Source organism: Chrysemys picta, chromosome 18 (assembly GCF_011386835.1).
Source record: "Chrysemys picta bellii isolate R12L10 chromosome 18, ASM1138683v2, whole genome shotgun sequence".
Lineage (NCBI taxonomy): Eukaryota > Metazoa > Chordata > Testudines > Emydidae > Chrysemys > Chrysemys picta.
Genome location: NC_088808.1, coordinates 12,291,251 through 12,305,269, shown reverse-complemented (window position 1 = coordinate 12,305,269; position 14,019 = coordinate 12,291,251). Strand labels below are relative to the sequence as shown.

At 43.5% G+C, this 14,019-nt stretch overlaps 1 protein-coding gene across 1 annotated transcript in view; it reads left to right on the top strand.

Moving 5' to 3' along the window:
* MEGF9 (multiple EGF like domains 9) overlaps nucleotides 1-12,840 on the top strand; it is a 78,116-nt gene extending 65,276 nt beyond the window's left edge. Inside the window, exons 3-6 of the mRNA XM_008170843.4 lie at nucleotides 131-270; nucleotides 4,947-5,090; nucleotides 6,600-6,872; nucleotides 11,322-12,840. Coding sequence (XP_008169065.2) covers nucleotides 131-270; nucleotides 4,947-5,090; nucleotides 6,600-6,872; nucleotides 11,322-11,776 — 1,012 coding nt within the window. The 3' untranslated portion in view covers nucleotides 11,777-12,840. The remainder of the gene's footprint in view (nucleotides 1-130; nucleotides 271-4,946; nucleotides 5,091-6,599; nucleotides 6,873-11,321) is intronic.
* The last annotated feature ends 1,179 nt before the right edge of the window (nucleotides 12,841-14,019 follow it).

The window sequence follows — 14,019 nt, the reverse complement described above, 5'->3', positions numbered from 1 at the left end:
GTGCATGATATTGTAAGAGGAACAGATTCCCCCTCGGGGAAGGAGAGCATTGCACTCATGAGAGTGAGAACAGAAGTTACCGAGTCGTCAAGTAGCACATTTAAATTTCTTGTTTCTTTTTCCTTCGCAGCTTTGGAAAATGCCAGTGTAAAGTTGGGATAACCGGCTTCAAGTGTGACCAGTGCCGCGATGGATACTACTGGGTCAACCAAACCAGCTGTGAACCATGCCAGTGCAATAACTATTCCAACAGCTGCGATGTCTTAACAGGTACAATGCTTCTGACCGCTTAGAGCCAAGTTCTCCTCCGTAATGTTGGTGGGGCTCCATTGATGTCAGCCAGGTTGCAGTGGTGAGTGAGTAGTGGTTTGGGTCCTTACCGTCTAGTCTAGAGTACATCTACAGAGCAAGCAGAAACCCGCGGCACTGAGTCTACAGGCTCGGGTTCGCATGGCTCGATTCTACGGTACTAAAAATAGCTGCATAGACATTTGGGCCCCTCCCTAGGTTTCGGAGCTCAGGCTCCAGCCCAAGCTGGATCGTCTACACAGCTATTTTTAGCTCCACAGCCCAAGTCTATAGACCCGAGCTCTGAAACTTGCTGCTGTGCGTTTCTGCTTCCTGTGTAGATGTACCTGTAGTCAACTGTCCCCTGATTTCTGCCATTGTATTTAGAGTCATAGAGTTTAAAGCCAGAAGGGACCACCAGATCATCTAGTCTGACCTCCTGTGTAACACAGGCCACTAAATACCACCTAGCCATCTGCACACCAAGCCCAACGACCAGAATTAGACCAAGTATTACAGCCCTCAGAAGACTAATCTCTCCAATCTCATCCCTTTGATTTGTATCTTTCATTTAATTGTACTTGTGCATAGGGCATAAAATCATCTACTTTCACCACAAACTCTATCGTTTTGGATCTGATCCTCTGCCCATTGAAGTTGGTGCGGGCTCTGCCATTCACTTTGACAGCAATATTGAGCCTTTATTATGTCTAGGGCTCCAACTAGGAATCCAGGGCCCCATTGTTCTAGACCCTATACAAACACATAACCAAAAGATGATCCTGACCCGAAAGAGCTTACGTTTTGCTGTACCTTCTATTCACCAGAAGTATGTATTATTCAGGTGTTGGCTGAATGCAACCTATAACACAAATAACATTATGAGCGCTGCAGAAATGGGCCATTCATATTTGTTTCTGATTTTTAATGCATTTGCCTCCTGTCCGTTTTGTGTTGACGTTCCTTGAACATTGTGATCTATTTACACATGTTTTCTGTGCTGAAAAAAGTAAATTGCCTTTGTGTCCCTGCACACCAGAAACCCAAAGAGAGACAATATCATGTGATTTACACAACCTATCCCAGCTCAGCAACTAAGCTCCAATTTTGAAATTCAAACTTATATTGATGAGCCACAGAATAAAGTAAAACTCCCCAAAATTTTGTCTAGTGAAATAGGCAATGAGTTCAAGAAGTTAGCAGCTTGTTTGCCAACAGCCTGTGAGCAGAAAGACAGAATTAATCAAATGAATTATTTGTTTGTAATTATTTGCTCTGTTCTAGTATTTATTACTACATTGTCTGTGCATTTCTAACAAAGACACAAAGTCAATATTGACAGTCACAGAATGAACTCTCAGCAGATAACACCCTCATTGCTTTTTACAGAAGAACAAATTTCATGGGAAATCTAGCAGAGATTAGAACTTTTTTCGGTGTGGCCCTGATTCAGCCAAGCACTCGCTCATAGACTTAATTTTAAGTATGTGATTAAGTCCCATTGAAGTCATGGGACATAAGAACATGTTTCAAGGTAAGGTGCGCTGAAGTGCCTGGCTGAATCAGAGCCTTTATGTGTGGTTTTTAGCTATTTGATATGGAATTACATACCAAAAAAAGAAAACAAGCCAGCTAAGCCCTTGATCTTGCAGTCAGTCTATGGAGGCAAAACCCTTTGCCATGAGTGTTAAAGGTTCGTCTTTATAGATCAGATTGCAGAATCGAAGCCTAACCGTGTTACTGTTAGTTTAATCTATGATGGAACGGTAAAAAGTTCCTATTCTTTCTTTACTTGCATTTCCTTTTTATTGTTGAAGCAGAAAAACAGGTAGTAAATTAGATCTGATTTCTAACAAGTAATGTATGCATGTAGCTCTTGATAGGAACTAGAGATTGCACTTTGTTTGACCTTTCCAGCTTTATATAAAAGTGTGTATTCCTTGTCAATGTCAAAGTTTCTATTGCATTAATACTGTGTTGTGGGCTCCCTCTTGTGGCTAATTGAAAACCTACGTTGTTTTGACAAATCCCAGTTGGATAATGTGACGGAATTTCATATAAAGGAATACCCAGTGGGTATTCGTCTTGTGTCTGACAAAGTGGGTATTCACCCACGAAAGCTTATGCTCCAATACATCTGTTAGTCTTTAAGGTGCCACAGGACACACTAAAACCTAATGAACCTGTTTTCTCACAGTATGTTGTATGGATACAGGTTCATTAGGTTTTAGTGTGTTAAAGAGAAAGTAGTTAGGGCAAGCAGACTGGAAATCAAGAATCCCGGGCTTTATTCTTACACATACTGCCTTGTATAAGTCACTTCACCTCTCGTGTCTGACTGTATTCATCTGTAAAATAAGTGTAGCAACACCTACCTACCGGAGGAGCCACCAGGCTTAGTTAATGCTTGAAAGGTGCAATCAGAATGGAAACTGTTCTGAAATATTAATGCTTTCCACAGAGAAGAAAGTGATCCCTGGTCCAAAACCTTTAGGATGCTTAGTACAATTGAGTATCAGAGGGGTAGCCGTGTTAGTCTGGATCTGTAAAAAGTAACAGAGTCCTGTGGCACCTTAAAGACTAACAGATGTATTGGAGCATAAGCTTTTGTGGGTGAATACCCACTTCGTCAGACGCAGTGGGTATTCGTCTTGCGTCTGACAAAGTGGGTATTCACCCACGAAAGCTTATGCTCCAATACATCTGTTAGTCTTTAAGGTGCCACAGGACTCTTTGTTGCTTTGTACAATTGAGTGACCTATTGGTCCATTGGCAATGCAGCCAGTTGGAGTATTGCAGAGGAAGATGCTTGCAACTCCTGCTGATGGGAAAGGATGTGGTCTTGAAATGGAGAAGTCTGCACAGAAAATGTGTGCAGTTATTCCAGATTTAGGGCAGCATAACCGAGAGCAGAGTCTAACTCAAGTGCCTTAAAGCTGACTAGGTAAGACCACCTCTAGTAATTGACTCTCCATGATTCATTCAACCCTTGGTCTCCATGGTGAGATTGCCAAAAGAGGTTGCAATTTGGGGGGGGGGTAGTTTCCATCGTGTGGAAATCTCTCCCACCGAGACCACCAGCTCATGTAATACAGGCCACTGTACAAGAAGCAATGACTAGAAGACTGAGTTATGGAACGCTGCAAGCATCCTTAGTCACCGCCAGCCTTCGCCATATGGTCAGCTGGTTCCAAAAAGCAATACCCAGCCAGTTATTCAATACCCAGCCTTGATTGATGTTATAAGGAACTATATTGTGTTTAAACTCTAGTCTGAACACGAACCTGATGGGGATTTTATATGCCTGGTTGCCGTTGATACTAGCATTTTGTCCCCCCAGAACCCTGACAGCGTAGCTCAGCCAGTGTGCACTCAGTAACTACGCTGCTCTGCGCCATCCTGGTTTGCGGAGAGGCTGCTTTTACCTTTCAGAGGCTTGTACTTGGGATTTAATCAAATAAGCTTCCCCTGGGTCACCTCCACCCCTCAGTAAGGCGCTTGTTGAAGCAGATGATGTTCCTGTTGATGGATGAGCTTTCGATAGGGGCTGCATTTATATTGCTAGCAGGATTTGCTTCCTTTGTTTGCAGTCATATCAAATTGAATTTGACAAAGGACTCGATCATGCCACAAGGGCACAGCCTCTAGTAAGAGGCAATGTGTTGCTTTGCTGTTCCAGGAGCACCCCAGAGAAGTAATTTTGGCTCAGGAACCCCAATTCCTTCTTTGCTCCCCCAGCGTTCTCCAGGGGGTTAGTAATTTGTTGCTGGCCTAGACCAGCAACAAATCCTCCCACACGCTCCTGGCTCAGCTCTGCTGGTCAGTGCATTGGGAGTGGAGCCACACCCCACACACTCAGACCCAAGGTCCGGGTAACCTGCGCAAGGGAGTTCTTACTCCTCCTCATGTCCTCATATCATTGCAGCCTGCATCGCATGCCCAATCTCCAAAACTTGAGAGCAGTGCTACTGGCATTAGGAGTGAGCCTGGTGTCAGTGAATTTTGATTGGCAGAGAGGCCAAAGAGAGATGCAACATAGACTTTTAACTGAATTCTTTGGTTAACTTAAACAGTGACACTGCAGTGGTAGAACAAGTGTACAGCAGAAATCAAGAGAGCTGTCCTCGACATCCCCAGGGTGATCCTTACAGGACCTTAACCCATCATTCTGACCATTATAGGTATTCCCAAGGCACCAAAAATCAGTGGGGCTACTTGTGTGAGTGAGGGTTGGCAGGGTGACACCCTTACTCACCGGGACTGATACAGGCTAGGATATTTCTCCTGGAGGATTTTAATTGCATGAATTTATTAGTATACGTAGGCTTACATTTTCAAAAGTTCCGAGTGATTTTGGGTGCTTATGTTTTTGACTGCCTAACTGGGGGTGGGGGGGTGGCTGGTGGTTAGAAAGTATTGAGATGCCCCAAATCAGATCCTTTGAATGAATCTTAGGTTTAGACAAACAAAAGGGGCATCCAAAATCACTAGTTACTTGTGAACATTTAGGCTGTGCAATGTAGGGGTGTGTGTGTGTGTCTAATATATAAATATAAATATAAATAGAGAGAGAGAGAGATAAAAATATCCTTGATTAAAATGTTCTGCTGCTGCTGTTGCTAAATGAATCGTCTGTTGTTTTTATTGATTTCTCTTAGGCGCCTGTTGGAACTGCCAAGGAAATACAGAAGGAAGCCACTGTGAAAAATGTAAGGTGGGCTTCTTTAGAAGCATCCTCCCAAGCCATGATTGTAACCGCTGTCCATGTTCAACAGTGGCATCTACTGGCAGTTGCCAAATAAGTAAGGCTCTTTTTGTATGCTAGTGAAAGCAACTTCTTTCAATATATTTCACAGCTAAATTGTACTCCGGGCAGATTATCCTAGTGCGCCAGTTTGTAAGCTTTGCCTTTGAATCCCTCTTTCATGGGAACTGGGGTGTGTTATCGGAAGTGACACGTGACATTTAGGAGTGCAGGATTTATTGACAGTATTCTTGGAGTATTTTTGATGCTTCTTGTGAGAGCAAGAAACCATTGAAAAATCTCCCTTGCTGCAGGCGCTAGCTGTTACGGGTTACTGTGGTTATCCTGGTGGTTTCCACTGCTCGTTTTAAGTGTCTTTATTGTTTTGCAGACAAAAAGACATAGATACAGTGGAGAGCTAGTCTGTGTTATCAGCAGTGGGTGAAATTCATCCTTCTGCAGAAAGTTAGCAACAGGCCTATGCAACCCTTAATTCCTACTTAAGTGGAACTGCAGCAGTGCATAGGCAACATGCTGGCCCTTTGCCCAGGGGTAAATTTCACCCAGTGTACACAGAAAATAGACCTGCCACAAATAATCTGTGCTCTTTGCTTGGCTGCAGGGCTTGTGAAGATGTCTGTGCCTTACAGGTTTTGCAATGTTGCTTTGAGCTCTTGCCACCTCATTACTAGAGAGATAGCAAAGGGGGATGGGATGAAATTAATCGGGAGGAAATTTAAGCTGCCGTCCCTAGCCATGTAAGAGACTCCCAAGAGAAGAGAGACGGAAGGCCCTGTTGCTTGGGATTTTCAAATTAATTTTGGACAAAATGCTAGAAAACAAACTATTGGGATCAGTCCTGCACTAGTGGGGAGATGGCCTAGAGTAGTTTTTCCCAAACTTAGTAGGTGGTTGGTCCCTTTATTTGAAGACTGAATTTTTGTGATGCCCGTACATTTACTATAAAAGCAAGAATAAGGAACAGTATTAATGATAACAAGGCTAGGCCTATGTAATTTGTGTGTGTTTTCAAGAGGTTGGTGGTGAATACTTGAGTTCTAAGGCAAATGGTGTGAGTGGGAGTCACCTTAGCTTTAGGTTGTAATAACATTTTCAACGCCTTGTGATTTCCCCCGCCCCACTTCCCCAGGTCAAGATGATCTAAAAAGTTCTTGTCCATCCATAACTTCCATGGTGTAGTCCCAATGGGCCAGATGCTCCGTGCAATCCATCACTCAAGACAGATGTGTACTGAAGTAGATTGACTGGAAATATGCTAACTATACTCCGACTGGGCACCAAGATTTAGAAACCTAAAAATGTGTTTTTTTATTTTTATGGAGCAGCATAGATCTACAGGGCTGAACAGAAAGACGTCCCTGCTGCAAAGCGCTTGCATTTTAAAGATATGTGTGTTCAGCTTTTACACGGGCAATCTCCCATTGACTTTAGAACCTGACTGCAAATTAGTGTGATGCAGAGCAAACATGCAAGTGGTACAAGGAACATTCTTTCACAGAGCTCATTCAGTGATATTTGCATGGGCTCTTTTTTTTTTTTTTTTCAGAACCTGGTCAACACGCTCCAACGTGTGACAGTTGCAAAGCCGGATACACAGGCCCGAACTGCGACCAGTGCGACAATGGCTATTACAATTCCGACAGCATCTGCATTAGATGTAAATGTAACGGGAATGTAGACCCAGAGCAGTCACCCAAGGTGTGCAAGCCAGACACAGGGGAATGCATTGGCTGCCTCCACAACACGGCCGGGTTCCATTGCGAGGAGTGTCAGGAAGGTTATGTCAGAGACCCGGAGGGAGCCAACTGCACCAAGAAAGGTAAACCCTTCTCCTCGAATCAGTGTCCGTGTTTCCTAAACAGATCAGCCGCACGCAAGCTGCCTGGGGGTGGGGAAGGAATATTGGGTATATTTATTCCTGGAGGGATTTGCTGTTGAAGATGAAACAGCTTTAGCATCTTCCAAGGTGGAAACTCATTCCTTTAAAAGAGTCAATCCAAGTGGGAAGCTGGAAGAAAGTTCCCCCTGTAGCCATTATAATGTTTTCTCAAGCTTCGTTTTCAGTTATCGAGAGCCTGTCTGAACATTGCCTACGTTGAAAGGAGCAGCATGATGTTTCTGACGCACGGCTAATCTTTGGCATTCTGGAAGTGGCTCTTGACAGACAGTTCTCTCTACAGCTTGAGACAGCAGGCTGGGGGAGGGCAGAATCTTCTAGGTTTTGGCACAGAAAAGTATTTAAGAAAGTTCCTTTCCTGCAGTGAACTTTTGTGTGTGTTTTCATGCGTGTTTGTGCACTTTTTTGTATAAAAAGAGACACTAATATATTCATCTTGCTAGTATTATACAGAAGGTCAGACTAGATAATCTAATGATCCGTTCTGGCTCTGAAATCCGTGAATTGGAGATTCATCTAGGTTTTCGTTAATTCATCTGTTCCCCAAAACTATGGCAGGCAATATCATGAAATAAACTGAAACAAAAGATTATGTATAATTTGGTTTGTATCCTGATTTCTAGAGCTGGATGCAAACTCTTAACCCCCCGGTGAGTTGCTTTGACTACATTCAGTAGCACTTCTCACGTCAGTAAGGATTTACAGGATTGGCACCTTTTGTAAAGGCTTTTTATCATAACACGTAGTGCTTCAAAGTGCTGTGCAGGCCTTAACCAACTGCTTAGAACAACTCTGTGAAGAACTACCACCTCCGCTTTGTAGCTGGAAACTAAGGCACTGAGCGGTTAGCAACTTGACCAAAGCCACACAACAAATCCAGTGGAAGAGCAGGGATGTGAACTCACTGTTGCCTGATTTTGAGGCCTCTTATCATTCCTCATCCTCATTGCATCTAATACTCTCAGGTGCACGGTGGTAATGAAGAGGCTACCTTATAACGGTATATAGCCCTGAATAAAATGGTAGAAAGTTCTTCTCCCATAGTTCTTCTCCCAGTGGTTGTCAGTAAGTTACTCCACTAGATAGACTGCAGGCTCCATGCATGTGTGGTTGTACATAGGAAGGAGAGCGCAGAATTCCAAAACGTATCAGGACCAAATTCATCCCTGCTGTTCCAAGAGATTTAATTCAAAGGCATTACAGTAGGGAGCTGATGTAACCTTCATTCTCTTACTGATCCCTGAACGGACAGACTGCAAGATTGTTTTCTGTGCAGGGAAGAGAGATGATTAGTAAAAAGATTAATATTCATCTGCTGTAACTTTATGTATGGCTCTCTCTGCAGGGTTGCAGATAGCAATTTCACACTGGTCCATCCGTTGTAATGTATTGGTTTTGTGTGTAAGGGACTGACTGACCTTGTCCCATAGTAACATATATGCCTTTGCTTTTGAATGACCCTTTCCAGCCTGCACCTCTCCTGCCACTTTAATGACATGGTGAGATAGCTGATTACTGACTTGGGAAAATACTGCCCTCCCGTCTCACTGGCAGCTGAGGCAGCTATCATGTTTCCTTGACACCTGTTTTCCTTTCCATATTAATATTTAAAAGATCTGCATTTTTGTTCCCTGTTTGCTGAATGTTGCTCGGCCATGAGCGGAGATGGTGGAGGCACTGCGTGCAAGCAGATTTTAGGGCCAAGATTTTCAGAAGTGACTAGTGAATTTGGAGGCCTCAATTTTGGGCAGCCCAACTTGAGGCAACTAAAAGGGGTCTAATTTTCATGGGGTGGATGCTCAGCAGGCCCTTTTAAGGAGTCTCGGGTTGGATACTGAGAAAACTGGAGCACCGAAAATAACTAGCCACTCACGAAAACTGATCCTTTATGTTTGCTTCGTCACAAGAGCAGACTAAAGCAGGATCCTTGAAGCACTCGGGATTTGGGCCATGATCTTTTGAGCGCCTTTAATTTGGATCCATGAAGTGCTGGGCTCAGGGATCAGTGGTGTGAACGCAGCAGCTGACATAACAGATCTGTCTGCTCAAGTACTGCAGCAAACTTTTGTGGATGCAGGCTCCATTGCGCCATAATAATTCATCTCACAGAGATATACTAGCTTCCTCCTTCTCTTGATTATAGTTAAATGTTGTTGGAATATTCTAGTGGAAAAGGCACTGACTGACTGCTATAGGGAAGGCTGAAAAAGTGTTTTCATTCTGACCCTCCCTGTTTTCAGTTGCTTGGGGTCGTAGGCTCCAGTCCTGCATAGCTGAATTCACTGGGAATTTTACCACTCGCTTCAATGGGAGCAGGATCGGGCCCTGAGAACTTAACTACAGTACAGACCCGTTCACGTGCAGATGTCGGGAGTCAAGCCATCGTGACCGCATGTTAATGGACTGCGGATTAAGAGGGCCATGCTGAAATATCTTAAGATATCTATATATACATGTATAATTATCTAGGATTACATACATATTCACAACATCCCAAATACTGCAGGCCTATCTTAATGGCGCTTTGCAAGAATATAAATTCAAATGTGTAATCTAATAAAAACATTACTACTACTACTACACAGGGGTGAAAGTAACTCCGGACACTTACTGTACAGGGCGGGGAAGGCTCTGGCCCCTGGAAGAGGCGGGGCCTTGGGCAGAAGGGGTGGGGCTAGGGGTCAGCATCCCCTAGTCAGTCCTTCAGGATTCCCGTGGCAATTTAAAGGGCCCGGGGTTCCGGACGCTGCTGCTGCGGAATCCTTTTAAATCGCCGGCCCCGGGCAGCTGCTCCCTTTGCGCCGCCCCCCCCCATCGGCAGCCAAGGGGGGGCAAAAGGGGCAGGAACTTTAAAGTGCTGCAGGGTTCTTTGCTGTGGCAGCGCTTTAACGTTGCTGCCCCTTCCCCCCTGCCCTTCCCCCCCGTCAGCGGTAAAGACATACAACACATTTCCGCTCCGCACTTCCTGTTGATTTCTATGTCAGTGAGTTAGTGAGCAAATCTGTAGTGCAACATACCAAGTTCCTGTACTGCATATTAACAACTCTCGTGTGTTAAATAGGTAGCACTGGGAGGCATGGCGCTACCACTTGTTAAGCGGATTTGCGCGTAAATGGGTCTGTACTGTACTTATAAATCCAACAGCGTGCACATTCACACAACACCATCAACACCACAGTCTAATTAAACCGCTAGTGAGACAAAGCTAAGGTTGAGTGATGGTAGAAATTGGTCTGGGTGAGAGCCAATGGTCATTTATTATATGATGGAGAGGAGCTGGGTGGATACCTTCACTGTGCATTTCTAGCGTGTCTAATGGCTAGCATATATTTTAATGTGTATATGATAAGGAAGCTGGAGGCTAGTCAATTAGGTTGTGTCAACAATGTTTTAACCTTAACTGTCTTCTAACTAGACTGTTTTGTGTGGGAACCTGATTGGAAGTTGACCTTATGTAACTTGTAATAGCTTTTTATTGAGGACTTTATTCAGTGGCTCAATACTGCAGTGATTGGTGATATAAAAATACTTAAGATAGACAGGACCAACTTCTCTTCTTAGTTATGCACAGGCAATCGCATTAAAATGGATGGAGTGGGATGGATGTAGCTGAGAGCAGGACTAGGTCCATGGAACAGAAACATTCTGAATCCTCTGTCTAGTTGTAACATGTTCTGGTTAGGGATCTTTCCACCTCTAAATCCATCCCTGGGCTTTCAAGTATAATCACTCTCCTACCGCTGGCACTTAGGGGCTGATCCGGAGATGGGCTGAGCATCCCCAACTCTTGTTGCCTGTACCAAATTAGCCTTTCAGAGGTGAGTCTCCTCCTCAGCCCCTACTAGTAAAAGGTCTCTTCAGAAAACCTTTTGTATGGGTGAAATCCTGGCTCCACTGAATGGCAAAACTCCCTTTGACTTTGTGGAGCCAACATTTCACCCATTGAGTTGCACTTGGAGTGACTTGAATTCATCATGAGTAATCGAGGTCGCGTGGGCCAGATTTTCAAGAGCAGAGCACCCACAATCGGGGCCAGATTTTCTAAAAAGCTCAACTCCTATTTGGGCATCTAAACAAGGAGGGGGTTTTCAAAAGTGCTCGGCCCCCAGCAGCTCCCATTGTGAGGCTTATGGCCAGGTTTTCAAAAGAACTCAGCCCTCAATGCGCTGAGCTGTCTTGAACATCTGGCCGAATATTTTGATGTGTAAATGGGACCTGAACAATTCTGACCTTAAAATTTTAGTTTGTTGCACTCATACTAACAGTGATCTATAGGCAGAGCCATTTATTTCCTGTTCTCCAGTCATGGCTCACCATGTATTTTATTGTTCATGTATGTATTAATTTACGTATCTCTTTTTTTATTTGCAGAAGTCATTCCTGGCCCTGAACCTAGAGGGTTTATAACTGCTGCTCCCAACACCAGCAGGACAACATCATTTTCAACTACGGTGATAAACAGTACATTAGCGCCAACAACTGTGCAGACTATATTTCCTGTCAACTCCTCTGACAATAGTACCTCTGCATTGGCAGACGTCTCCTGGACTCAATTTAACATCATTATTTTGACAGTTATTATTATTGTTGTGGTCCTATTGATGGGATTTGTGGGTGCTGTTTACATGTACCGTGAATATCAAAACCGAAAACTTAATGCTCCTTTTTGGACCATTGAGCTTAAGGAGGACAACATTAGTTTTAGCAGCTACCATGACAGCATACCCAACGCTGATGTTTCAGGCTTACTGGAGGAAGACGGAAATGAAGTGGCACCAAATGGACAGCTGACGCTGACAACTCCCATGCATAACTATAAAGCTTAAAACAAGAGTCACTCCAGCTATTCCAAAGTCGGCTTTAAAAAATTACAGTCCTCGTTGAAGGGGTATCAAAATCTTTACCAAGGCACCAAGCAAAGGAATTTGCTACCCACACACTCTTTTACATCGGGCATGGCGTAGCTTGCTGTTGAGCAGGAAAGGAGTGTCTTGCATATGAATTTCAGGTAAAATTATGAAATGCATTCAGTGTATTGTTTTCCATGACGATCCATAGAATTCATTGCTAAGGACTTTCCATAAAATTATGCTGACCTTAAAGTATATTTTTATATGAAAAGATGGTGGGAGGTAGTAACCAATGCCTCCTGATTAATCAAAAGCTACTTTGACTTCCAGCCAAGCGAAGGCCTACACCAGTAGCCTATATTTTGAAAAGCAGCCTGTTGAATTAACAGCGGACTTTCAGAAAATAGACTTTTGTAAAGACTTCATTTTATTTCCTGGTACGAATTTGTGTTTTTATATATAAAAAGGGAAATCATGTTCATTTCACTGTACTGCTAAGAGACTTCTAAATGAGTAAATGTTACACAAATACTAAAGTCACCATGTTCAGTTCTCCAACAATTTGGGGAGCAGAAACAATCAATCATGAAATGTCTGGGGGTGAGGGGAGAAAGATCACTGTTTTCCCTTTCTGAGTTCTCATACAAAGAGATGATACTATTAAAACACAGAAATCCATTTTCAATAGAAGGAGTTAATGAACTTGTATACATACTGTACAAGGGAAGACGACAAGACATCTCAGGGTCACGTGTACAAATGAAAGCTAGGCTTAATATCCTACCCTGATAGAAATGGTGTGTTCTGTACATAGAATGTAATATATCTTCTCTCCATTGTATTTATAACTATTTGTAAAAAAAAAAAAAAAAAAAAAATCATGAGTCATATTTTATCATCTAGATTTTATCTGTACAGCGGTTAGTGGCATTGTAAAAAAAATATGGGGATTGTTTAAAATTGTGTAAATCAGATGGCAATATTGCTGGAGCTGGGCCTCTGGCAAACACCCATCATTTAAAGTTCTTCTTCTGATATCACTGAAAGTTTTTTAAAGTTGTCTGTTTCCTACTTGTTATCTGTAACGGCTCAAACTCCCCAGCTCCTTTAAAGGTATGGCCCATAGTATCATGAATAGAGCCTGGTCAATTTCCAGAGATCAGGTGTAACATTTGGTAATTTGCTGTGAAATGCCAGCACAAAAAGCAAACATGCTGTTACAAATACATAATTATTTATGCCCTGATCCTGAAAACCATGATGAACGTGCGCTGTTGTTATTCACAAGCGTAATTCCTTTGATGTCCGCGAGACTGCTCATGTGAATAAAGACTGCTTGGTGTGATCAAGCTTTGCCTTGCCCCGGTTGAAGAGAATCGCAACACTCCCATTGACTTCAATGGAACCAGGACGTCCCCTAAGAGTTTACAGATCAGGTTCTTCATTGCAAAATTCTAGTTAAAAAAAAAAAATTATATAGACACTGTCAAGCAATTTATGCGTAGAAGTTCTTGTAGCTTTAAGCTGTTGTACGCTGGGGAGAGTCGGGAGGCTCCGTTGCCAAGAAAAACACGAAGGTCCATTGGTTATGCAAAGTCCTACTGTTTTTGTGCAGCGACAGACTAGCTGTTAGCAGAGGGAGCACAGTTAACAGCTGACAGCCCTTTTCTGGCTCTGCAGAATGGAGATAGCCACATGGAAGCAGGATGCCGCCTTGTTCCCCCAGGTGGCTCTAAGATGTAGGCCTGAATACAGGCTCCTATGCATAGGTGTAATGTGGATGATGAACGTACATCCGTGCACCACCGAGGAAGAATGCTGACAATAACAGCCTGTGAGCAGCTGGTTAGAACACCTGACCCCTGAGAGACCCTCTCTCCTGTCCTGTTAACAGCTGGCAGCAGGCAATGGGGGAGCACATGCTGAACCTTTCGCCAGCAGGTATAAGGAGCACTGGACAGTTTGCTCCTTTCAGTGACCCCGAAGCATTCTGTCTGCATCTGTGCAGTGTAAAAATAATGCCATGGAGCACCTCGGCTCCACCCTACCTTTCTTCAGTGTGCCTCACGAGCACCCGCGTGGCACATGGTCCTTTTCAAGAGCCACATCCAATCTCTCTCCCTTATTCTTTTCACTGTACTCACAGGCTGTCTTTGGGCCCAGTCCAACTCCCATTAAAGCCAATGGAAAGCCTCCCATTCACTTTAATGGAGTTTGAA